Raw genomic sequence first — 27,976 nt, forward strand, 5'->3', positions numbered from 1 at the left:
CTGGGGTCCACAGCTATCTTAGACCTCTGCAAACTGGGATCTGTTAGTGTTCTCCTCCCTAGAAGGACCCAGGTTACAGTATGGAATCACACTGTGTATATAGCCCTATGTGCCCATGCACTTCAGGTAATACCATTCAGAGATTTAAGGAATGATGATAAACCACATTATTTTCTTTAAAATAAAGGGCTATGAAGTATCATTTCAACTGCCAGCTGACTTGCATGTGGATGTGTAACCCACAGGCATGAGGCACAGAGCTTCTCTTCCTTATATAGACTGAAGTCGAAGTCCTTCCTGGGAAACTAAGCCTGCTTTTGTGGCTTCTTCAGGCTTCTCTATTATGGAACCTAAATACAAAGTTAGACTCTCTCAAAAGTAATTCAGTCAAATGAATATTTGTAAGTACCAAGGCCCAGTGTTCAAGGTATAGGCTCTGCCTGGAAATACATCAAAGGTTATTATCCCTGCATCTGTGGGTATAGTATAAAACACAGTTGGGGAAATGAGATATTTATCAGGTAATTACTTTCAATAGCCTATTCTTCTGGTACTTTGTAAGATAAATGCAAAAGGAGTTCTGGTTCTTTCCCTCAAGAATTTACATGGCTATTTTTGAACAGAAAATGACATAAAGTCACATTTTTCTTCTGAATTTTCTTCTCTGATATTCTGTATTTTCCCATTCTATGAGATATGTCAAAACCCAAACTCACAAGACATCCTGGACACTTGTCAACATCCCTTGGGAGTAGTTGGGTCTTGCTGCGTTAAGACTGTCCCATCTTTTACAAGTCTGCAGGCCATCTTATCTTTCCTCTTGGAAGATTACAGCAGTGGTCTCATAGGTCTTCCAGCTTCAAATCTGCTGTCATCTTCACTCTGCTGGGCTGTTGCTATGGTGTTTGTCTAAAACAAAGTATCACTTCTCTGTTTAATACCCTTCATTCATTCATAAAAAAATTAACTCCTTAATTTAGAATATAAAACCCATGTTAGCATCTGACTTTTGCTCATCTCCCCTGTAGAATGCGTTCAACCTGACAGCTCCTCTCACACACAAGCATCACAGGGCTCCAGGAAACCCAGCCAACAACATCCTCCAAGGCTCTGACTGACATCAGTGCCCCATGATGGCTTCCCATCATTCAGAGCACTTAACACACTCCACAGTAATCACTGATTTACTTCTCAGGATGTCAAGAAAGAATTGTGTGTAAGTTAAATCCTGTTCCCAGGTCTTAGCACGGTGCCTAACACCTTGTAAATTCTATCACACATGCTTGAAGGACTGGCTGACTGTTCTCAGGGCTGATGCTCTAGTGCTTATTTTCAGTGATAAGGTTCTAGCCAAAAGTAATGTAAAATCCCTCAACTTCCCACCCACCTCCAACTCTGTGTATGCATTCTAGACTTCACCATACAGAAAACTATGAAACTTTAGGAATCTTTGAGAGCCTTCATAGTTCCAGCCCTAATCCCTGTCAGGTTTAGTCCTGGAGATGCTCTAAATTCTATTTTTCTCTTTCTTGAGTAATGTAAGTTAATGAGCCTAAGGTCTCTTGTCTTCTGTTTGTCCTGAAGGTCCTCTTTGAGCCCGTTAACAAGTCATTGCCTGCTTTTCATTTCTATCCTTGTGGGTGAGCTGAGGTGTTCATGTGTGTGTTCTCTTGTGGTCGCTGTAACTACTTCACTGCTGTGTTCATTTTAAGTATAACACGTACATATTGTGAGGATCTTCTGGGTCCTGCTCGGGGAATGATGTGTCATGGCACATTTGGTGGTGATGGGGAGAGGGGGTCAGGTAGAAATGAAGGGAAGTTTCTTTAGAGAGCTTTTAGCATCTACATAAATTTCCCCAAGACTCATCCCAGGACCAAATGCTGCTAGTCCTATGAGCTTTTTGTTTCTCATGTATTTGTGAAAATCAGTGATAACCTTGGTGGCAGTCATGATAAATGAATCATTTGTTTAATTCAATGTTGTATTTATGAAGAAACAGTTTACATACAGTGTAATTTTTTTCATCTTGTCCCAATGCAGAATTCTTAAGTTTCTACTTTTATATTATATCATCTGATTTTCATAATTATCAGTTATAGAACTTAAAAACAAAGCTTTGTTTTCTTTTGTGAGTCTTCCTTGCTTCATCTCAGTACCATTTAACAAAGGGAGAGACCATGACCTGATAATTAGAAATTTATGAATAGGTATAGAAGGTACAGAATATAAGCCAAGAAAACTTTTTTGGGTATAGAAAGAGGGAGGCTACAACTTTGCTCCTCTATAAAACCATTCTTGGTGAGACATTTCAAAATTTCAAGGTAATGATGTTATGAGTAGACCATGACTTTCAGAAATATCAGTTAGTCATCATTTTGATTCCAGAATGAAATTAATGTCAGTTAGTGGATTCTCTCCCTTTCTGAATTCATATCCAGCTGTTTCCACCCTTTTCAGTTTATACCCTTTCCTCTGGTGGTTGGCCTGGAGAATATGTAGCTCTTCCAACTTAATTTTGCAAAGGACACCAGTGCCCAGCTGCTCAGACAGTGAGCTACTGTGTGTAGGTCAATACTCACCTTTAGCTTTTAAGATCTGTCTTGCCATATTTTTAAAGAAACTTAAAATTGTCTACTTCATGAGTATCTGCCTTGTTCCAACTACTGAGCTAGGAACTGTGTCTTTGTGGGTAAATTGATATAAAAAATAAATACATATATGGAGAATTAGATAATTATAGACTCATGTAATTGAGCAAAAATAGTAGCGATCTCACTTTTTAAGTCATTTAACCATAGATATTTGCCTCAAGTCTTCCCTTTGCTTAGACTGCAAAAATATACCTTTAGAGAATGCTGCACTACATTACAAAGAAGTTTATTGTGTAATTTTTTTTTAAGAACTAAAGACTAGAGCTTTCCATTTGGGTTTAATTTGGTTCTGGTAGCAGGATATAGATAACTTGTTCAGTACACGTGCATAACCTTCTGTTCCTAAAGTAATTTATATGCCTTATATTTATTTACCATCATACAAACCTATAAGGCTGTGGCCCTGTCATCAACAACAGAACACATATCCTTGAAATTTTTCAAGTTGACCTGATGCCTTTTAAAATTGCTAAATTGAAACTGTCAAATAAGGAATATTCTCATGTGAGACCTTGATAACAACTCTTCTTTTCCTTGTGACCACATATAAAGCAAAATTATTCATTTTTATTTTTTACAGATTTTTACATGAGTTAGCCCAGATCCCCAATTTTGCTGAACGTGCCCAGTGCATAATCTTCAGATCTGTTTTTTCTGAGGGCATCACCTCCTTGCACCGAAAAGTAGAGATTGTCACAAGAGCTTCTAAGGTACGTCTGCTGTGCAGTTTGAAAGCTAGCCTTACTCTTATAGGGAATGAAGGAGGAAATCGGGAGTGGGAGAGATTAAGGCTAATGCCTTGTAGAAACCCTTTTGGACTTCATGTTGTGTGCTTTTATAAGGGCAAATGTGATAGTTCTAAGTATGTGTGTGCCCCTATGAGTGAAAGAAGGAGGGAGTGAAAAGAAGGTCCAGACTGGAGAAGAAAAGGAGGTGGAGGAAATGATGATGATGATAATGATGATAATAATAATAATAATAATAATAATAATAAAAAAATAGGAGAGGGAAAACAAATGAAATAGGGAGCTGAAAAGAATTCTAAGCATCTTGAAATTGTAAAATTTAATAGACATACAACAAACACTTAATAAACATACATTTTAAAAACTTAATAAACATAACCTATGGCCTTAAAATGTGTTATTGTAGCTTACCTTTGAGGATCATACCCACACTTGCTACTACACATTTTACGATATTCGTTATATAGATCCATACACCCAAACCAGATCCTGAAAAGATATTAAACTTCTTTCTGCTCAGAAGTCATCATAGGTTAAGCCTAACTATTCTAGCTCCATTTTATCAATCATTAAATACTTTAAGGTAAGTATTAAAAATAACACTGGCTCAAATGGAAATATGAATACTAAAATTTAATCCTTAGTAAGAACAGTTTATAATTTCATTGAGTAGAAAATGATGGCTGTTAATCCTTTATTTCAAAGACCTCTATGCCTTAGTAAAGTGTATTTTTTACTTTTCATTAACCCTGTAGGGGTTAAACCACCAAACAGTCTGTTGGGTTCCTAATAAGTATTCATTCAATGGACGTGGGTACATTTGGGATTCAGACCATAATAATTGGTATTTGACATTGCAGGGTTTGCTGCACATGAAGAGTGTGAAGGACATCTTAGGTCTCATTCTGGCATTTGGAAATTATATGAATGGAGGAAATAGGACTCGGGGACAAGCAGATGGATATAGCTTAGAAATTCTGCCCAAACTCAAGGACGTCAAAAGTCGGGTATTTATTCATATTTTCATAGTGAGTTCCTATGATCTGCCATCATTTTCCTTCTATGCCTTTAATAATTTAAAAAAAAAAGTATTCCAGATTGTTCCTTTTATCCTTAATCTCCCACCAACAATAATCATTTAGTTGAGAGCATTGCTTTTTTTTTTTTTCTCCCTCTCACTGCTTTCTTTTGAATTTGGAGTAAAAACAGGTTTTGCTTATTAGACCTATTTTCTTTTTTTTAAAATTTTAATTTCTTATATGTGACAGCAGAATGCATTATGATTCATATTACACATATAGAGCACAATTTTTCATATCTCTAGTTGTACACTATTACACCTATTTTCATTGGTACAGTCCCCAGTCTTTTTTTTTCCCTCTCTCTCTGTAACATACATGATAAGATATTGAACTCCTAATGTAACAAGAGAGAAAAAGCACACAGAAATAGCCGGAGTGCAAAGGCTGTCATCTGTTTGAACTTAGTGTTGGCTACTTCTAATTTACTCATTCTTGAGTGGCAGAGCACTAGCACCATTGAATCACCAATTGAGCTGAGCATTTAAATTATTCTTTTGCCCACAACAATTGGGCTGGGGTCTACTGTCAAACTCTCTGCGCCTGATTATCATTTGGCTCCACACCCCTGCAGAGCGACCTCTTTAGAAACAGCTAGCCCATATCTAGACGTCCCATGGGAGGGCAGGGGGGTGGAAGGAGGGGAAACTCACAGGCAAATTAGAATTAGACCCCTGTGAACAAAACACAAAGGCTGCCTTGTGGGAGGGCCCGCTCGCCCTGGCCTCCCAGGGTCATAAAGTGGCATGGCTTTCCTTTTAAGCTGGCTCTGATTGTTTTTCACGCCATTAAGAACACACATTTTTTGAAAGGTGGGAAGGGAGGGATGGTTTTCTGTTCTAGTCCACAGTTCCCTTTAGCACTCCCCACCCCCTTCTGTCTTGGCTCTATGCCAGAAAATACTGTGCAAGGATTTTTTTGTTTGTTTGTTTTAGCTGTTGTCTCAGAGGTCTCATAAATTATCTGTTTAATTTTTTCCACAAAGGACAGTATATTGTCATTTCTTTGTATATCTGGCATTTAAAAAGTAGATAAGACCAAGAGGAGGGAGGAAAATCTGCCCCATCTCAAATAGAATTAAGACCAGATCTCACAAATAGAGGTGTCGGCTCTCAACTATATACCATGGCAGATCTCACATGAATGTTTGTCATTGGAGTTTCTCTTTCAAACCTAGGATAATGGAATTAATCTGGTGGACTATGTTGTGAAGTATTACCTTCGTTACTATGATCAGGTAAGAAATAGCATTGTGTGGGAAGCTGCACTAGTGGGGTTTCAACTTTTACACATTGTTGGCATTCAGAAATTGGATGATGGATAGTTGGATGGATGGATTTCAAGTCCAACATAGAATCTGGGAGCTCTCCATACGCCTTGGTTTTCAGATGAGAACACTGAAGCCAAGAGAAGCGTTATTACAGAGCACAAACCTACCAACTCTCAATCCACTGTATAATGCAATTCAGAAAGACCCCTAGTTGCCTTAGTGCCTTCTAACCAGACTGCAAGATTCTCTGTGAATTCCAGATCCATTCAGTAACTGGTCGTAGTTTTAAAACTGGATTCTGCAATATAGAACAACATTTAGAAAATAAGATGCAGTAAAAGAAAGCCCAATATTTTACCAGTAATGCTTCTGTGAGCAGATTGACATAGAATCTGAAAACCAAAACAAAAAAACATTCTTTCTGGTTGGGTCGTGTTTGCAATTAGAAATAAACATGTCTGAAGAATCCACCTGAGCACAATTTTCTGTCTCAGAAAATATTCCTTTTCCTTAAACCAAAAACAAGGAGTCCTAACTTTGAGAAGAAAGAGGGACTGTTATTTAAGTTGTTGAGAAATACAGTAATCAATATGAACTGAAAAAGTCTCAGAGGAAAATGTTGTCGGGACTCCTGCGTAACTAGCCATGCAAGCTGTATTCTAGGCGTAAGAAAAGAAGAACAAAGATCCCAGGCCTTGTTCTGGAAGGGTCTACATTTTATGCAGCAGACAACAGACAAAGCCCTCATGAGCTCTTTAATGATTCCTGTTGCTACTTCCCCAGCAAGTGAGTTCTCAGTGTGTCTAAAATCAGACTGATCATTCCACCCTCTCCAAACTTCTTCCCTGTTTCTATCAAGGATATCATGAATTTGGGTCATTCAGACATGAAGGCATATGCTCCTATTTGGTTCTTCTCTGTCCTTCAACTAAGATGTTTCAAGTGTCTTTCCATATTTTTCCTTCCTACTTCCCTCAGCTCTCTAAGGCTTTCCATTAACTCATGTGGAAAATTTCAGTGCTTCCTGGCTCTTCACCCTACCCCCATATAGTGCCGGGCTAGGCCATCTCAAACTACAGTCTCTTTACCTGTGGCTCTGATGCCACGTTTTTTGCTCAAAAAAAAAGAAAGAAAGAAAGAAATGGCTTCCCCATTTTCAAGTAAATTAAGACTCTACCCAATTTAATTCTGATCTTTTACAACCACACTTTTATTACTCTTCACTTATTCTGTGATCCAACCCAAGACCTGCTGTTTTCCAAACACACCCCAGGCCTTGCTTACTAATGTGTTTTCACTTCTGATGCTCTCCCTAACTCAAGCCTTTTTATAAATTTCCCTTTTCTCCCTTTTAGAAATAAATCTAAACATCCTTTGGGAGAAAATTCCCAATGACATGATTAGTATATGTATTATAGATTTACCCAGAAAAGTTTAGACCCTTGAAAAGAAAGTTGACATACTTTTACTGAGAATCAAAAAAGTAGCAAAAACAAAAACAAAAAGACACAGACATGTCCAATGGGTATATGGAAAAATGTTCAACATCATTAACCAACAGAGAAATGCAAATCAAAACCACAGAGAGATCCCCTTATACCTGTTAGGATGGCCACTATTAAAACACATATACACACACACATATAATAATTGTTGTCAAGGATGAGGAGAAATTGGAACACATGGACAATGTTGGTGGGAGGTGTAGATATTCTGGAAAACAGTAAAGAGATTTCTCAAAACATTAAAAATAGAACTACCATATGATTTAGCAATCCCACTTTTAGGTGTTTATCAAAAAGAATTTAAACCGGGATCTTGAAGAGTTATTTGCACTCTCATGGTCATTGCAGCATTATGAACAATAAACCAAGATTTGGAAACAACCTAAATGTCCATTAATAGATGAATGAGTAAAGCAACCATGGTGAATACTTACAATGTAACATTGTTCAACTGCAAAAAAGAAAGAAATCCTGTCCATGCTACAACATGGATCAACCTTGAGAACTTATGCTAAGTAGAATGTATTCCAATCACACATATTACATGGCCCATTTATATAAGTTTGTAAAGTACTTTAGGCTCATAGAAATAGAAAATAAAATGGTGCTTGCCAGGAGATGGGGGAAGACAAAAAAGGGGAGTTGAAATTCAATCAAAATTCAAATTTTAGTTGTATAAGATATGAAAAAGTTCTGGAGATAAATGTGTAACAATATTTTTTTTTCTTCCCTCTCTCTTTTTAATTTTCCTGTACTGGCAATTGAACCTAGGCCAGGGCCTCATGCATGCTAGGCCAGAACTCCATCATTGAGCTACATTATCCCCAGTCCTTTTTTATTTTTTATTTTTATTTCTTATTTTGAGACAGGGTCTTGCAAAGTTGCTTGGGCTGACCTGAAATTTGAGATCCTCCTGCCTCTGTCTCCCAAGTCTCTGGAATTACAAGTGCATGCCATTACATCTGGCACAACAATATTGTACACATAACAACTTAAGATAATAGGTCTATGGTATATGGTTTTTTACTACAATAAAAAGAAAAAGTAACATGTACTCTCTACTGGAAATACTAGTTAAATTTTTAATCAATCTTAGAAATTGACAAAATGATTTTAAATATTGTATGTGAGAATAATTGGACAAAACTTGATTAGGATTAAAAAATAACAGAATAATTTGTTCATATTTTTAAGTATAATGTAAAAATTAAAATGTGGAATGTTAGAATAATAGGTCAAAAAACTTGAAATGGAAAGGAAATCTCAGAAATGAACCCAATAAATGTGTTAAGTATGAGATAAATGAGTAATTTCAAGTAATTGGGAAGAGGAAGAAATTCAGTTTTCTCTTCTACCATATACCAGAGACCAAAATAAAATTTAAAGAACAAGAGTTAGATGTAAGAACAAAGAATGAAATCACAAAAGATATGTAAAAAAATATAGGTAAATAGTTTTCTGATCTCGGGGTAAAAAGTCCTTTCAAAGCATTCAAGCTAAAGCAGAAACCATAAAAGGTGAGAATTATAACTTCAAATTCATTAAAGCAAAAAAAAATAATTTATAGTGGAAAAACTTTAGTATCTCAAAAATGACTTAAAGCCAACTTCTAAATAACATAGTGAGGAAAATATCTGCAACATAATTGATACTGAGCTATTTGGAAATCAATAAGAAAAAGATAACTTATTCCTTCTCATAAAAATATGACAAGAGACCCAGAAAATAATTTACAAAAGACAAAGCTATAAATTGCCCACTGGATATAGAAGGGCAATGTGAATGGATCAAACCTTTCCCAGGTCTTGAACCTGTAGTTAATCTGTTAGGGTTTCTGAGTCAAATGGGACTAGCCTGCCCTTGACTCACTAAACTATATATCCTCTAAAAGGGATCTTTACAAAAATCCTCATGAGTTGTTATGTGCTTATCATGCTACACAGGTGTGCTGAGCTAGCAGGGTTTTAACCTCACTATATCAAAAGTCCTAGAAATATGCATATTTTTTTTTCTTTTTTTTCTTTTGGTGGTGCTGGGGATTGAACTCAGGACCTTGTGCATGGAAGACAAGCACTATACCAACTGAGCTATATCCCCAGCCTCTGCATAATTTTTCTAGGAATTTGTATCCTAAGGAAATAAGTATGGATTTGTGTCACTATCCTATTTATAGTAAATAATTTGTAATGACAAAATACTGGAAAATTTTTAGTATGTGTCTAATGGCTGAGACTAAGGTCAAATAAATTGTGCTAGAGTTATACAATGGAATAACATGTTTCTGTGGAAAGTGTATAGAGGAAAACTTGGTGGCATTTGAAAGTATTCTTGATCTGCTTTTAAATTACATGTGTGCATTTCAAAATTGTATGTGTGTATGTATATATATATATATATATATATATATATACACACACACATATATAGTATAATCTCAAGTATGTTAATATAAATGTATATAAACACAGAAAAGAACTTGGAAAGATATATATTAAATTTTTTTAATTATTTCTGGGTGTTAGGATTATAAGAATGTTTTTTTACTTATTTGTTTCAATGACTTAACATAGTGAACGTGTTATCATCTTATAAAGGGGAAAAAAACATCATCAAAAGTGATTTAGTCCAGATCTGGGGTGGTAGCTCAGTGGTAGAGAACTTTCCTAGTGCATATGAAGCACTGGATTCGATCCTTAGCACATCATAAAAAATAAATAAAGATATTGTGTCCATCTACAACTAATTTTTTTTTTAAATCATTTAGTCCAATCAATCCTACCTGCTCTTTCCATGACATTTTTGTCCTGACTTTGGAAGGAAGACTGAAGTCCTCATTTGGGAAGCCTGGGGACTTTGTTTTTTTTTTTAGTCTTTCATGATAACATATCTGCTTTATGTATACATATGTAAAAGCACTATCTCCTAGCATTGCTCCCTGAGATCCAGAATTCATGTTGGTCCTTTTTTAGTGTCTATGATATAAGGGTCCAAAAAACTGTTGCTGAGTTGGGTATATTGTAAATATCCACAGGACTGTGGGAAAATGATATCTGTAAAGAACTAGGTGTGAAGAGATGAAAGCTGAATTCTGGAGTAGAGAAATCTATTGAGCTTCAGAAAATTTAGAAACAGCAATCACATATGTATATACCCTAAGCTGACAATGTGGCAGAAGAACTGTCCTGAAGACTCTTTAGGAGGTAAAATTTCTAACACTAGATTAACAGATTTGCCTGGTAGTGTCTGCCTCTACCAACTTTAATGCATGGTGCAGAAAGCCAGAATTGGCCTATGAAATACAACTGTCGTGAAGAGAGCAGAACCTAATGGAACTGAATTCATGGAGGAAAATCTTATAATACCAAAAGTTGTAAATGTGGGATGGGCCCAGTCAAGGAAAAATAAGGAGTCTGCATTAGTGTGGTGCTCTCCTGGATTTTACCAAGCAAAATGCATTTCACTCAACGAGAGTGTGGAATTATGATTTATGAAGCCATCCTTTCCCACGAGGAGCAAGAGTGATGATGTTTGTGGTTAGTGGTGATGAGCAATTAGCTGAGGAAAGGTGGTTCCTGCTCCAGGCTTCCTGTCTCTCATGCCTAGTGTTAGGTCCAAGCCTAGGTCTGTGGAGGTTCAAGAAACCCATGAAAGTCATATCTTTTCAACTCTAATTGAGCAGCTTTCACAAGAGCTACTACCAGCCTTATTTCTTAGCAGCATTTTCTCTTTTTCGTAACTTAAAAAAAATAAATGTTGAAACCAGGGCTGAGTCTGATAATGACTTTGAAAAAGAGAAAGAGATATCATGCCCCAGTTCTTCCAGTGTAGATGACCAGGGGCTTTTGTGGTCAACACGTTAGTTGTTGTTTCATCTTAGCACTCAGACCAAGGGTGCTGCTCCCACTGCTTTTAAAGTACTAAAATAAATAGAGGAAGATGAAAATATATATATATATATATTATGTTCAGATAAAATGAGGAAAACCACCATCTCCTAGATTCCCAAATGAAGGTAAAGGCCTTAAAGGGAAGGGGAGGGTCCAGGGGATTCTCAAAACAAGAAGAAAATATGGTTATAAATTAGGGTTCTCCTGTTAAAGGTACAGTTTTTCCAAAACAGCATTTTGCAGACAGCATTCACCAATTTGGTATTGATACACCAGACACTAAGAACAAGACCCAGTTCCTGCTGTGGAGGTGTCTGTCATCTAGTGGGGATGATATATGAGCTAACACCACGATTTTTTAATTAGTAGAGCAGTTAATATATGATAATGTAGTTTCAGGGCCTCTTGAAGTATAGGAGAGAAACATACAAATGCTGGGAGTTTGGGGAAGTCTTTGAGGAAGTGACATTTGTTTTGAGACGTGAAGGATGAATATGAACAAGAAGGTATGGGAAGGACTGGAAAGGGGCAGTTTTATAGACAAAGGCCTGGAGGCAAGAGACTATGGCCTTTCTACTGTTCATGGACGTTTGGAACAGGGAGTTGGGGATGGGGGAAGGCAGAAGTAAGGCTGGACATGTAGACAGAAGCCAGATCATAAAGTGCCTTGTAAAGCAGTTTTAAAGTTTGGAATTAGTCCTAATGGCAGTAGAGAAGATGGAATGTGAAGGAAAACTGGCAAAGTAGTGTGTGTAGAGACAGGAATAACTGAAGGCTGCCTAAGATATGCAAGATACAAAGCTTATATTAAACAATTCAGGAAGAAGGCAAGCTAGGCTGGAAGAGATATTTGAAGCTCAGCTTATGTTTCAGTGTGCCTGAAGATTTTGTCTTTTAAGATGTTTCTCAGCTAGGATTCTCTATCATGTATAGCTGTGGAGTTTGTTAAAAACCACGCCCAACATGTCCTCAGTAAATATCTACTAAGATAAACCAAACAACATTTGGAAAAGCTTTATATATACACACACACAAAATTTGATCATGCCCACACTAGAACTTCAAGCTGCAGAGAAAGGTAGGTAAAAGCAAAGGGTGGGCTTCCCTTCTTCTCCAGTTCAACCCATTGGCATACCCAAGTGTGGGCTACCTAATCACTAGAGTGGGTAACTCAAATGGGACTGTAAATGTAACTTCTTTCATGCATTTTCCCATGCCTTGTTCCATGGGAATCGAGTATCTAAGATTAAGACATACCTGGCAATTTCTCTTTGACTTACAAGGCAAAATAGAATGCATGACATGGCCATAGCTGACCTCAGTGCCAGTAAGACCAAAAATACATTGTGAGCTGTGAAAGTGCTTCAACGTAGCGAGTCCAAATATAGGAATAGCAGAGTGTTCCAATGATTCTTATTTAAACATGAAATTTTTAATTTTTTTACTGACCGGTGCTTTAGAATTTCACCTGAAACTGATAACCAGGAAGTAGAATGTCCTTTTGTTTACCATATCTTTTAGGAAGCTGGAACTGAAAAGAGTGTTTTCCCCCTGCCTGAACCACAAGATTTCTTTCTGGCCTCCCAAGTCAAGTTTGAAGACCTCATAAAAGATTTGAGAAAACTGAAGAGGCAACTGGAAGGTAATAGGAACTGTTCTATTATGATGATAGCAGCTAAAATTGCTTTAAAAAAATGCCTCAAGAGAATTATTTATATCTGGCTCACGAGATGGAATTGTTAAAGAGTTCCATTATGATCCACTGCTGCCTTCATGGAACTTCCCATCTCTATTCACTGTTTGGAGGAACTATATTTCTGTGTCTTTCTCTCTTATTAATGGTGATCATTTGCTTATTATGTCTACATTTTGTCATATCCACATTTTCTAACATTGAGTAGTTAAAACTTTAATAATAATGACAGCACCAACCATGTATTAAAAACTTCCTCTTATATCATTGTTGTAACAATCCTAATAAATAGGAACTACACTAACTCAGAAAAATTAGGCTTAGGTAAGTTTTGTTCACACAATCAGTAAGAAGCAGATGTACTGAACTCTAATCAGGTCAATCCAATTAGAACCCATGTGTTTTCTTAGCTAGTTTCTTTCCTGCTTAATACATCTGCATCTATCTACGCACATGCATACACACACACAGGTCTCTGTGTATTTGATTTATGTATGAGTCTAATAATGATAATTACACTCTTGGCAAACATTCTCCTTTAGTTTATATTTTTAATTATTATTCAAAACAAAATGCTGAAAGCGCCTTCTTGGTTTTTTTTGTTTTTTAAACGTGAAAGTAGGTCTCACGTGGACAGGAATTTTCCTTTGGCATTTTTAGAGTCTTATGTTTTCACTGTGAAGATATCTCCTTGTCCAGGAATATAAACCCTCACCTTGGAGTCTCTGTAAGTCCCCTGACGCGCTCCATGGAGGACTCAGGGAGCGTGTTAATGTGGAAATGGGGCTTGGTGTGCCAGAAGGCGAGCTTGAGGAAAAGGAGAGCTTCAACCAGGAATATTTTTACACTAAGACATAAAATAAACATTTTTAAAATGTTTATTGTGAAAGAGTGCTCCAAAACCTAAGTCTCAGGCTGAGAACAGCTTGGAAATGGAAGCAGAGTAGGAAAGATCTGCTCCCGGTGGCAGAGAGAGCCATTTAGTTGTTTTTTTTTTTAACTTTGGGCATAAAACTTGCTTAAATAAGGATAGTGGTTACAAGTGAATATTTTTACCTTGTAAATTATTTTTAAAGTGTGTGGGCTTTTTTTTTTTTTCTCCTCCTGTTGATATGGCTGAGAGAGTGACTTCAACCAAACGAATATACTTTGTTCAGGAATATGATATAGGAACTTATGGTCATTTTTATCAATCTCTTGAAGAACTGAGAGTTTTATCCTTGTATAAGGCAAGGAGCTTGATGTGTCTCATAATAAAGCAGAGTAGACCATCACATAGAAGGTTTTTTCCTGTCCCTCTATGATGGCAGAATTAGGGTCCAGACCAATCCTCAGGAAAGCAGCATTAGCTATGCTGAGGAAGAGCCATTGTTTACACCTTGGGCAGGATCTGAATGCCCATCTCCTGTCTCTTTGCCCCTTATAAAACCCTTGGCCTGACCCCTGTGTAGATTTCTGAGAAGAAACCTGATCTCTGTTTGATCTTTCCCCTTCTCCTTCCAGGGGCTGCCTCCCCATGACATCCTTGTGAGTTTGATGATAAATAGTAAAGGGGTAAGAAGTGTGAATGAGGGGGAGAGAGGGGCAGGGTTTCCCCAAGGCCCTTGCTTTGGTACACCCCATTTCATCTTAGAGACTCTCAAGTGTCATTCTGGATCTCTCAGTACTCAACTGACACTGTCCTCAGCCAATTTTAAGGAAATACAAGAGCTTCTGAGGCTGGTGGAGCTGCCTTAGGAAAGAAAATGGAACATTGTCTCAGTTATTTTTCTTCTTTGAACGGGGACTTCTCCAAAAGACACGAAATACAACAGAAGTAAATGAGGAAAGGACTCCCTCCCACCCCACACACATTGAATATTTAAACAAAAAACGCCCTGCTAATCTTTAGAGATGCCAGTGTTTTTAACACATGAAAGGTACCCAGTAAATATTTAAAGAAAATACAGACCCTGGGTTCTCTAATGAATTTCTTTTTCTTCTAAATACCATCTGGCAAGATGGCCAGAATCCTGGCGGTCCGTTTCATCTCACATCTCCATTCAGGTTTCACCTCCTTTTCCATAAGGCCTCAGTGTGAACCAAGATTGAATGTTTAATTGAAGAGGACATAATTTTCACACATACAGCAAAGATTTGATGAGGCTTTGAGGTTTATTGTAGCCATTAAAGTGTCGTAGCTGCTGGCAAAATCCCAGAAAATGTCTAAAGCTAAACCAGATGTGATTAGCAAATTTCAAGAAGCATCAGGCCCTAGTTCTTTAGCAGCCATGACCCTTTAGAAGAAACTTTTTTTGAGTAGTATTAATCACATCTAAATAGTAGGGTGTGAATTAACTTGAGGTTGATGGTCATACAGATGTCACCGAGAGGTACAAAAGTTGCCAATCAGCATCTTTCAGAGAGACAAACTTCTAATAGCATCTTTATGCAAGTAAGAAATTGATAATAGTAATAGCTACAATTTTTGTGTGATTATTATTTTTCAGATGCTTTACATATATCATCTCTCTTAATCCTTACAATGACCCACCCTATGGAGCAGATACAATTTTTGACCTCTCACAGTTTAAGGAAGCTAAAGATCATAGTGCTCAAGCCTGGCCTAGTGATGATCTATCCACATTTTTAAACTGGATATGACTCAGTACTGTAACCTATCCTGCCTCTGGCCTAGAAGTCTTCTTAACATGTTGGAAAAGAGAACAGAGAGGTGTATTTAAAGCATAAAACTCTATGAAGAGACAGATGACAGAGAGTTGCTAAAAGGCATGCACACTCCTAGAAATACATATGTAAACTCTCAGAAAAGACAGATACAGGGACGAACTTAATTTGGGTTGGGAATAGAGCTGGAGAGAAGTATAAGATAGATGGGTCTTGAAGCCAATAGATAAACAGTATTGTGTAGGATTAAGAACAAAGGCTTTGGAATCAAATGTGTATTATTTACTGATTTGATGAAAGTCAGATCTTGTAAGTACCATAACCATAAAAAAAATGTTCATTTTGGGGGGCTGTGTCTTGGGGGGGGGGGATAGCTCAGTGGCAGAGCCCATACTTAGCATCCACAAGGTCCTGGATTCAACCTCCAGTGCCAAGAAAACAAAACAAAAATATTTATTTTCTCACTTGTAAAATGGGAAGATATGGTACCTGCATCATAGGAAAGAATGAATGCACAGTTTCTTCCTGAGAGAAACTTCCATAAAGCTGAGGAGGGTGTGTGCCTTGAACCAGAAAGTTTGCAAGCTACAGCATTACCCATGCTGTTAAGAGTCCAGTTGGCTGTGTTTGTGGAGCATCTAATTCCAGAGAACTGTGCTCCTTCTCCGCATTGTGAAGACAGAACCAAATCCTTGAGGTTGGGGACTTGTTCCATGTTTTCTTTATTTTACTCCACATCCCTTAATCAGACAATGATTTTGATTTCACTGGTACTGTGCTGTTTTAAGGAATAATTGAGAAATCACAAACCACAGCAATAGTTTCTTTCTTACTCAGCCTTGTTTGCTGGCCTTGTTTTCATTCACTCAAGGTATTTTACCAACTCGTATGTGGTAGGAAAAATAATGGCTCCCAAGGATGCCCACACCTGAATCCCTAGAATCTGTGATTATGTTGCCTTACATGGCAAAAGAGACTTTGCCAGTGTGGAGATGGGAAGATTATTCTGGCCTATCCAAGTGGATCTAATCTAATCACATGAATCTTTAAAATGAGCTTTTAAAAGCTGAAGACTTTCCCTGGCTGTGATCAGAGGGAGATATAACTACAGAAGAATGATCAGAGGGATGCAGTGTTGCTGGCTTTGAAGATGGAGGAAGTGGGCAATGAGCCAAGGAATGTGGGAAGCCTGTAGAAATGGAAAAGGCAAGCAACAGATGCTCCCTCAAGTCAGCAGAAGGCTCTGCATACAGCCCTGTCAACACCTTGATTTTACTCAGTGAGACACATGTCAGACTTCTAACACAGAATTAGAAGATATATTTGTGTTGTGTTAAGCCACTTAGGTTTGTTGTAATGGCAATAGGAAATTAATACACCTTCTTTCTGACTGTGCCAGTTAATACTAGCCACCTAGAGCCTCCAGCCCCCCACAACTTTGTCAAGACACATAGGATTCTTCAAGTAGTAACCCTCACAAATACTATAGGAAATGTGAATTGACGCTCTTCCAAAAGAAATCTATTGGCAAACAAAATTGGAATTTTCATGTACTGTAATCATTTGGTAAGGATTCACAGTTCACATCAGTTTGTAAATGAGTCTGGAAAGTTCTATATTTAAAAAAAATGTGAATGTTTAACTCTGTTTAACATTTACCAACATAAAGCAAAAACACATTGGTTTTCTTTCTTGAAACAAATTACTGACCATATATGCAAAAGGCAGTTTAAGAAGAAAGGATATTGATATTTCTGTCAAACTTTTAAGATGAAGAAAACAGTTTTTGGTTAAATGGTCATTATTGAATGACCTTATTAGAGTGTCTGAAATGAGCAACTGTGGCCTTTGCTCAGTAATGTTGCCCTTAATACCCGCTTGGCTACACTGAGGAGGCAAGTAATGGTAGCCTTACTGAGTTTGTTATACCTGTAACCAAATACAGTAAATGACATTCAAAATAAATGACACATTCAAAATAAATGACACTAATGGAATTCAAAATTAATGTAGTATCATCTCCTCCAAATACACATTGGTTTGACATAATCCTATTATACTATTGATCATGAAAAATTCATTCAGGCTATGAAAATAGCAAAGCTATATTTTTTAATTGGTAAATTAGATGGAACTCTTTAGAGAGGTGTGGGAAAGTTACCATATTCTATAAAACTTAACTAAGAATACAGTATAGCTAACAGTAGTTACTTGGCATCCTCTTCCATTAAGGCTGAGTTACTTAACAAACTGTTTACTAAATCTTTCTTTGAAAACTACATATTATTAGCCCTGTTATCGCATATAAATTGGTAAAATGTAATTAGTAGTTAATCCTCAGTGTAAGATACTCACAAACTTTTTCGAGAATTTTGGCCGAGATACAATTTCATGTGTATCTTAAGATAATTCTGATGATGTCTTTTTCTCTAAATATTTAAGACTATATACTTGAACATGTTCTTTTCTATGTACCATTTAGAAATATTTAGGAATATACTTACACAGTTATGTAAAGGCAAGACTCTCTGTTGACTTTTTTTGATATCTGTTATCACTCTATAAATGTTTATCCCAGAAATGTTTATCCTAAAGTGTTAAGTCTTTTAAGACTTTCCAAAATAAGATGCTGAATGAAATGCATCAGCCAGGCATTCAACAAACTTTAAAATCTTCAAAATTTGAAGAGTGGTGATATTTTTAGACAAATTCATGTTGAATTAGATCTGTCACATCAACAGGCATTATAAATCCCTGTGTCCTTATTTCATGGCACACCCAGATTAGTCCAGGACCATCCAGTTGAACCTTTGTTTTATACAGGGTTTGTGCTTCAGCCTTCTATCTCAAAATCTAACCTATAGGAAGTATAAATTCATATACAAAACCAACTTCAAGAAAGAGATTTCCCTTTTTGTAGCTCTTCTGTAATCAATTCATCTTCCACATGAAGATAACAGATTGCATCCATTGATTTAACTCTATACTCTTTTTCCAAAGGCTCACCAAACAATGAAACAACTTTCATAATTTAAATTGTTGTTTATCACCATCCTCTGTGAGGGCCTGTATAGTAGAAATAGTTTAATTATTTGAATATGTGTGTGTAAGAATTAAAATTTGGTCAAAAACAGAAATGATAATCAACTCTCAGTTATAGGCAGCTAGATTGGCGGGACTCAGGATTTGCCATGGTTTTTGAAAAGTTAACGTTTTAAACCAAGTTTCACTGAGTTAGTTAAGCTGTTTGCATGTTGGCCAACCTCATCTGTTCAAAACCACAAGGTAGGAACAATCATCTTTGCCATTTAGCTCATTTTTAACATATTAAAAAATTTAAGTGTCTGGGTCAATAAATTGCTGAAATAGTATTAAAGAGGTGCTGAAAGAGGGGGCCATGTGGGGTGGGGTGGAGACTCTGAGCACTGATGGAAAGGGGAAGCCACCTGAGGAAGAGTTGGTATCTCAGCAATACCAGCAGGTCAGGGGCCTACTTAGCAGAAACAGGGCCACACATCATAGAGCACTTGATCTTGCCCTTCAGAGGTTCTGTTTTCGTTTTGATTTGAGATTGGGTGTGTTGTTCTTCCCTCTTCCTGTTATTGCAGCTAATGAAGACTTGACTGCAGGAAGTAAGGAGGAATGCTAATAACTGGTTTTGTCAATCTGCTGATGGATATTCAAGTTTGTGTCAGCTTAGGAAATGGGAAGAATTCTCCGCTCTCTTTCCCTGCCCAGTTATTTAATGTGTTTGCCTCATCACCCACCTCCCTGACTCTCAGCTCTCCTACAGTCACCTTGTCCCCTCCTCAATAAGGATCAATGTATCTCTCCACCTGTTTGTTGTAAGGACGGCCATTGTCGATTCAGTCGGTACTGTGAAGCCCAACACAGAATTTAAGATAGGCAATTTTCTGTTGATATTATCTTCAAGAGCAAAGGAAACAATTTAAAGGTGGTCTGTCATGCTGTTTCTTACCTTTAAGGTTGCCACATTTATTAAATAAAATATTAGAGGCCCAGGAAATTTGAATTTCAGATAAATTAAGAATTGTTTTTAGTAAGTGTGACCTAGCATAGCAGAAAAATTTAATTGAATATGGCATTTGTTCTTTAAGCTATGGGGGTGCATACCTTTGGTAAACATACAAAAATCAAATTCAAAATAACAATAAACCAAGTATTTTGTAAGTACTTATTTGTTTATTTAAGTTTCAGTGGAAGAGGCTGGTATGTGGAAAATGGTGCTGGATTGGGATTAGGACATTTAGGTTTAAAGTTTAGTTCTGCCATTTACTAGCTGCATGATGAGCTATGCAACCTTGACCAACAGCTTAACCTCTGTGAATCTCCCTTGAAACAATGGAGATGATCAGACTTCTCTACCCTACCTAGCTTAAAAGGAGTGTTGGCAGGGCCAGGAAAGATGGTGGAGATGGTGTCCAGGGAAGTTCCTCAGGCGCTGGAGGTGCTTAACCTCACTCCTGCACCATGCAGTTTGCAGTGTGCATCCTGGAAGGGAGAAGGGGGAGCTGGTCCATTAGGGCAGATCAGGCTCATTCATCACCTTTTAGGAAGCTCCAGAAGACACAACTTGAATGATTATTGACCATGCCTAATTTATTAGCTCTTTCCTCCTCCACAGCCCATTTGCCCATGGCAGCAGTTTACTGAGTCTGAACTCTGGTAGGAGACTGGATACATTAGCCAGAGTCCTGACCGTGTTGCCATGGTGTTGAAAATATTTAGTTTCGCAAGCAAAGTTTTAGAAATCATTTTTTAAAAACTTTGATATGATTTATTTTTGTGAAATGATTTCAACAAAACAGACTTTAAGGAACTGGGATAAGTATTTCAGAAAGGCAGTGGGTGTAAAATGCTGAACAGTGTGGTGACTTGTGATGCAAAGCATTCAATTAAGTGCAGCATGGTGGGTAAAGGTCACACGTTTCCCAAATGGAACGCCTTCAAAGACAAATTGTACAGAAGGGAGAGAGGATACGGAAACTGAAACTTGATTCATCTGTTAATTAATGGAAGAAGTTAGAGTTTTCCTTTGAAGCCATGACCATGGCATCTCTAGGTGGGAAGGGTGAGTTATGTCGTCCTGGTTTCTTCCTCTCCATTTGCACTCTGTATTTCCACCTGCCAATTATAAATCAGCATGATTAACAGAAGTTATTTTGTTTGTTTTTTTCCTTTGAAAGAAACATAAAATATGAAAATAGAAGCTACTGTTTTGGAAAAGTCTGAATCAGAAGTCCTGGAGTCACATTCTTGTGTCACAAGCTGTTATAAGCTTTTATCCCCCCACATCTCAGCATCTCTGCTCCAATGACTTTTGAGAGGATTTACCAGGATCATATGAAGGAAATCCCTTTGCCAGAATATAAGTAAAATGGGTAATACTTACCCTTTGATTCCCCTGTGCCTTTCTGTTGACTTCCCATCCCTCAGCAGGTCCTGTTGACTTACCTTCAAATTGTGCCATGAGTCCATTCCTCATTACCATCTCCACACTGTGTTTCTCATCTGAACTACCTGCTCCTCACTTGGCCATAAGGGACTCCTAGCAGGTTTCCCTGCATCCACTCCTGCCCTCCCTTTAATCTAGTGTCCACTCACCAGACAGGTCAAAGCACCTTGCTATTTTGTGTTCATTGTAATTTTTACCAAATCCAACCTCATATCCTTGCCATTCAAGTTCTACCTTGACACTTCCGCCTTTCCAGCCTCATTCCCTCCATCCATTCCCTCCTCCCACTAAATTCCACCCACACAGGCCTTCTTTGTGTTCCAGCCCAATGACCTTGTTTCTGCCTTAGGACCCCTGCAGCAGCTACTCCCTCTGCCTACTGGATTAGAAGATGATTGTGGTGGGTTGGTAGGGTAGCACGTTTAGAAGGATAGCTGCTAGATGATTTTGAAAGAACATTCCCTCTCTGAGTTTCTACAGTTACTATTATTATTGCTGTGCTATTTCAATGTGTTCTACAATTTTTCTTATTCAGTAAGGATTATTTTGTTCCTTCCTAGACTTAGTCCATCAGAAGAACTAAAAATTCTAGGAATCCTAAATACTCACAGAATATAAAAGTCAACCATAAAATTATATGTCTTGGATCTCAGGTATTATATTTATATAAAAATTTGTTTTAGTTGTAGATTGACACAATACCTGTATTTTATTTATTTTTTTTTTTTTTTTGGTGCTGAGGATCGAACCCAGTGCTTCACACATGCTAAGCAAGCACTCTACCACTGAGCCACAACCCCTGCTCCTCAGGTATTTTTTTTATAAATGAGTTTCATAATCTGCTATTTAATTAATTCATGACTTGCATTGATACCATCTAAAAGTAATTTTTATGCAGTATAGCTCTTTCTAGTGTGGTCAGTAAATGGAAAAAAATTTGGCCAAAATTAGGAATCATAGAAAATGATACTGATATTACTTTATCTTTTCTTCTAAGGCCAGTTAAATATAGCATTCTTTGTCAGTCTTTTGAAGAAAGAATGAGACCTTTTCCTGAATTGTGCCTGTTTTGGAGATACAGGTTTTCTTGCAAAGTTAGTATAGAGAGTTCTCATTATGGTTCTTACCCAGTTTCTCCATTGTTAATATGGCATATTGCTATGATTATAGATGTCAAAACCAAGAAACTGGCATTGATACTTACTAACTCTAAACTCAAGACTCCATTTGTATTTCATGATGTTTTTCCATCCATATCTTTTTCAATCCCAGGATTCAATCCTGAGTACCTCACTGTTCCATATCTCCCCAGTCTCCACTGATCCCCATGCCTATGTTTATCTGCAATCTTTTATCTTTTTCATTTACACTTATAGAAATAGTACTTTTCCACAGTTATTTACCTATGGTTTCCATCAAGTAATGAAATTATATAAATACAATAAAAATAACAAATGACATAAAAGGTTTGGAGACAATACAAGTGCCCTTGGTAAGGATTCTACTCGGTGAAGAATTGCTGGGAGCCATTAGCCAAGTAGGTATGACAATTTCCTTGCCAGCGTACCCCATGTTGCAGTGACATTGAATGTACATGACCTTGCTCAAGGACCAAGGCAGATTAGGGTGTTCCCGGTTTTAAGATAATCGTGTTTAGGGCGTTCCCAGTTTAGGTTCCAGGTTTAAGGTTTAAGATTATTCCTGCTGGGAATAGGGCGTATCCTGCTGCCTGAGTTCCCCTTGAGTTCTCACGGGATTCAGACAGTATATTTTGGAGATAGAAGCCCAGTGGAGGTGGATTTGGGCAGAGAATGTGGATTTGGGCAGAGAACGTGGATTTCCCCAGAACGTGATTGTAGACGGCTGGTGTGAGTTCGGGAATAAAGAGTTGCTGTTTGAATCTACAAGCTGTGTGGTGGCTCGTGATTGTGTGCCCAGCCAGACTGCGGCATTTGTGCCCAGCCAGACTGTGGCAAAGAATTGCCCCAGGAATTGAGGGAGCAACCTGCCAGCTTTTATCGTACCATCAGAATCAGGTAGGAGAAATGGAGGAGTATCTCAGCAAGTTCATTAATGGTGTCCTATATTTGCCATTCAAGAAAAGAAAAAGGTGTTCATATGGATTTTTTTTAAGATTTTTTTTTAATGATGGACACAATATTTATTTTTATGTGGTGCTGAGACTCAAACCTAGTGCCTCACATGTGGAAGGCAAGCGCTCTATCCCAGCCCTGTTCATATGGTCTTAATGGTGATCCTTTATCTGTGTGTACAGCTTTATCCTTTGATATGAGTAGGGCAGGCATATGCAACGGAGAAAACTGAAACTCTGAGATGGGAAGCAGTATGGCCAGGATCATCCAGCCAGCATATAACTCAGGTCTCCATTGCTAAGCCAGTTGCTCAAGCTATGGACCATAAACTTGTATCACACTGAAACATTTTCTTTACAGAAATAGATTTCTGGGTGGATTTGTGAATGTCAAACTATTTTCCTGCCCAAGTAAATTGTGTATCTTATACTCTACGGAAGAGTCACAGTCCACAAATGGATTCTTTTCATGTCAGACAACCAAACGAGTGAAGGTAAAGGAAGACCTTCAGTCAGAGGAAAGAGGGTAGGTAGGAGTTTTGCCCAAGGACTCAGATTTTAGCATCAGTGTTGCTCTTGGATGGGGGGCAAGGATTGCAACTCCACTCTTTAGGAACTCATGGAAAGATCAGTGTGACTTTCCTGGGAACTGTCACTACTGGTTCAGGTCTCTGCCATGCCACTTAATAACCTAACTTCCTGATAAGCCTATTCCCATTTAAAAGGAAGGAGTCCCTACAGTGGCATTTGGTGATGTTTAGCTTACATCTGCCTGATTCCTGACAGTTCATGAGGAACTTCCACAGGTGGCACACATTTTTTCTAGAATTGCCCTGTAGATGGTGAAGGTAGGAGGCATGATGGCACAAGACCAGGGTGTCGGACACCCCCGGGTCCAGATTCCAACTCAGTGACTGCTTATCCTCATCTAAAAATGGGGACAATGGCAGATGTGAGCTTGTAGGAGTCTTACATGAAGTAAAATGAAATGACAGAAAGTCCATTGAGGTCTAAAACACTTTTGGTCATTTAAGGGCAATTAGTTTTAATCATGGATTGAGAACTTGGAATAGTTTTCAGGGACTTGTTGGACACAGGGATGAATGACAGTATGTGCAAGTCAGAGTGGATGGCCTGGTGCCATGAGGCCAGTCAAATTCCTTGTGCAGTAACATACAGAATGAGGAAATGCCAAAGGAAAATCCATAATGGCTAATGTGCTGAACCTGCTCATGGGACTCCATTTTTTACATTGCTTTTCTGGAGCATTTTAATGGTCTTTAAAAACATCATCGAATATCTGGATATAAGAAAAATCTTCAGAATAGGAGGAGGAACTTGTTTGACCTTTTCAATCAGTTTATTTTTCAGCAAATGTTTATTCTAAGCACTGAGCTAACTGCTAATTTTAAATAAACTTACTGAAATATCAAGTCATTTATAAACACATTTTAAGAGCAAGTATTAATCCCACTTTCTAGGGGACAAATTTATTCCTACTTACATTTTTTATTTCTCTCTTGCTAGGAACAGGAATCAGATTGTCCCTAAGAACAGTGACCTCACTTGCCAATCAGATAGTGGGGGAAAGGTACACAGCTTACCCTCCAGCTGTACTGCATTGCAGATTCACAAAAATATTTCAAAGCCCTTCCTGATCATGGTCCCATGGACAGAATTCACAAATATTTGCTGCCTCCAGTGTCAAGAGATTATGTACCTTGGAATTACAAATGCCTAATTATGCTTTTCAATCTAGGATGAACCTATATCTTATATTTCCACTGAGCCCAAAATGGAATATTTTTAAGCTGGGGTTGAGTTTTTAAACTGATGTGTACATTTTATGTATTATTTTCATCTTTAACATTATTGTAAAATTAATTGTGAATCGTAATCAATTGGCTCCTCAATTTAATGGGGCAAAACTAAAAAGGAAGCTAATCTTCTATGAACAGGTAAATAACTGAGTATTGTAGTAAGTACCTGGTTCTTGAAGAGAGAGATTCCCGGGGCTCCTCAGGCCAGCAGGAGAGAGCTTGAATGGCCCTCCCTTGCCTTTAAATTTTATCTCTTAGGCTCATTAACATCAGATCCAAAGACTTCGGAGAATGTACTAAGCATTCCAGAATCTATTCTATTTAGCCTCCCTTAGAGGATACTGTTTGTCCTCATTTTAGCTGTCTTCTTCTTCCCAGCATCAGCCCTGCCCAGAATTCCCCCTTTCTTCTGACAGTCTTCACCCTTCCTGACACACTTACACCATGCACATCACATGTAGCCGTGAGATAGCCTCCTATTCAAGATTTCACCAAGTCATCCTCTCTAACCAGACATGGCCTGGGATGCAAACTCCCATGGGCTGCTGGACCAGTGACTCTCCCTGCGTCATAACTCAAGGGTGAGGTAGGATCAATGACAGGTTTACAGGGGAGCATGGCTTTAAATAGCTGAGGTCAGTGTCTGGAGGCTTCCCGTTAATACCACTAACAGTGTCCAACAAGCAAGACCATTGGCCACTTTGTTACCCACTCTAAACTATTTCTGATCTTCCAACTCTATTTTCAAACACATCCCAACTCCCAGCAAATTGACAATGCAGCTCTCTTTATGTGAAGCCTTGTTTATAGGCCACAATTCTCCCGACAGATTTACAAGTGTCTGTGGAGTTTTAAAAGACGATTGCTTAACAGGCATTAAGTGAGACACATAGGACTGTGTAAATATTTTAGCTGGAATAGGGGATTTTTAAAATTGTCTGAGCCAAATATTGCATTAAATCTGAAGACAGTGGCAAACTGATTAGCTTTCATTGCCAACTTCAAGCTTTGCCAGCAATTCCTGTAGCCAAGACGAGACACCAGAATCCATCCACCAGTTTAGGTTGTGTGTTTTTAAAATAACTTTCCATCCTTTTTCTTTTTGCCTTCTGTCTTTCCATCTTTTCTCCTTTATTTCCTCATGATCCATTTAGATATAAGCACTTTCCAGAGTAGAAAATTACAGTGAATGTGACTAACCAGGACGGGCTGAAACACAGAATGGGCTCAGAGGTCAGAGAAACCGTGGAGAGCTTGCAGCTGTCCTGACTGAGCAGTGTGGATGCAGGTTGCTTTTTGCAAATGAGTTTGTGTTTCTTAATCACTGGCCTCTTTGTAGCCAGCTGTTGCTCTGCTGAAAGGAAAATAGTTCTAAGATCAGCATTGCTGCCTTTTACAGATTTCCTTGAATCATACAGAGGCAAGCCTGTTGCCTTTAGGATTTGTATGTGCAGAGATTCTGTCGCCTAGTTCAAATATGAATTGCCACACAAATAAGCTTTTTTACTCAAGAAGACGTGTTTGCTACCAAAGCATTCATACAGGAAAATCATTTTCCCGAATTAAGCAGTAAGAGAGCTGTTTTGCTCTACCTTAGGTGTGATTTCTGGGGGAGTGAGCATCCCTTGTGGAAAGTGCCGCTCTACCTTTGGTGATTCCTTCAACAACCTCAGAGTTTCACTAATGGCGTGTGTGTACTTCTTGAAGCAGAACTCCATGGACCGCTCGAAAATGGAGGTTCTACCTATTCTTCTCAAATATCTTGGATTGTATCATGCTTCCAGATCATTCCTTGATGTTGTTGATCAGCAAGTATGAACATCCTAAAATTATATTTAAAAATATATTTAATTATACTTACGTGTACTTTAGAAATCTGAGCTTTTGATGCAGATTTATCTGTAGACAGCCCTCAAATTCAGTTAGCTCCATTGATATTGACAGTAGCATAATTTACATCTAAATCAAATGTGAGACATTAGGGCCTTTTAAAAAAAAACTGTTTTTTTTTTTTTGGGGGGGGGCTGGGGTTGTGGCTCAGAGGTAGAGCACTCGCCTGGTGCGTGCAAGGCCCTGGGTTCAATCCTAGCACCACATAAAAATAAATAAATAATTGCTGTCATGTATGACTAAAAAAAAATAAAGATAAATCATATGGTCAAAAAATAAATAAATAAATAAAAATAAAGGCATTGTGTACAACTAAAAGAAATTTTTTTTTTTTTTTTTTTAAAAGCTGCTTTCATGAACAGACCTCAAACCTACTTTTATGTCCTGGTCAATTCAGATTATTTTATATTAACCTTTGCATATCACCAGTTCCCATCCATGCTTGAGTAAATTACTTCTTGAGTTGTCCATTCTGGAAAGTGATCACTTTGAGTACATTGCCCACAGTGCCTGACTCCAGGGCAAGACACCACTCCAGCTTGTGTGACCCAGTCACCTCTACAAAGAGGCACAGAAGACACATTCTCATTTTTTAAAATCCCTCTACCCCGTCCTCATTCACGTTGTAATTTTGCCTTTGGTTATGCCCAAATCAGTTTGGCTACTGTGTATTGAGAAAAAAGAACTTTCTTATTTTATTCATAATTCCACTTCTTGTATCCTAAAGAAGAAATCCTGAACTCAGAATTAGTTTGTGTGGACATGGATGTGACTCACAGCCTGACACACTGTCAGAACAAGGTAGAAAGGGCTTCCCTACCCAACTGTAGGGGAATTGAGTGAATCCAGTACATACAAAAGTTTCATATGACAGTGAATTACAATGTTTGTAGGTTTTTGTAAATCTGAACAAGAATACATGCAATATTAGCAGAAAGAATAAAAATGGAAGCATTTCCTTGTCAAATATAAGCATGTAAAATCATATGTAAAGGCAATTATGGAGGATCCAGGGCTGAGTCCTAGATGCAGGACAAAAAAAAAAAAAAAAACAACTAAAAAATATATGGAGACTGTATTCTGATCATGGTACAGTGACTAATGATTCTGTACCTTTTTTTTTTTTTAATGTTTTCAAATCTCTATGTGTTGCCTTCATAATTCCTTTAGAAGTTAACTATGGTCCTTCCTCCCAAG

General features: G+C 37.9%; 1 protein-coding gene across 5 annotated transcripts in view; it reads left to right on the forward strand.

Moving 5' to 3' along the window:
• The window catches only part of Fmn1 (formin 1), a 401,580-nt gene that overhangs the window by 269,960 nt on the left and 103,644 nt on the right, over positions 1 to 27,976 (forward strand). For all 5 annotated transcript variants that reach the window (XM_058584664.1, XM_058584665.1, XM_046461452.2 and 2 more), the window contains 4 exons: positions 3,235 to 3,364; positions 4,261 to 4,407; positions 5,657 to 5,716; positions 12,663 to 12,783. In XM_058584664.1, coding sequence (XP_058440647.1) covers positions 3,235 to 3,364; positions 4,261 to 4,407; positions 5,657 to 5,716; positions 12,663 to 12,783 — 458 coding nt within the window. The remainder of the gene's footprint in view (positions 1 to 3,234; positions 3,365 to 4,260; positions 4,408 to 5,656; positions 5,717 to 12,662; positions 12,784 to 27,976) is intronic.

The sequence above is a fragment of the Marmota monax genome, unplaced genomic scaffold (assembly GCF_021218885.2).
Source record: "Marmota monax isolate L192 unplaced genomic scaffold, Marmota_monax_Labrador192_F-V1.1 WCK01_AAM20220418_F8-fsc00001, whole genome shotgun sequence".
In the NCBI taxonomy this organism is placed as follows: domain Eukaryota; kingdom Metazoa; phylum Chordata; class Mammalia; order Rodentia; family Sciuridae; genus Marmota; species Marmota monax.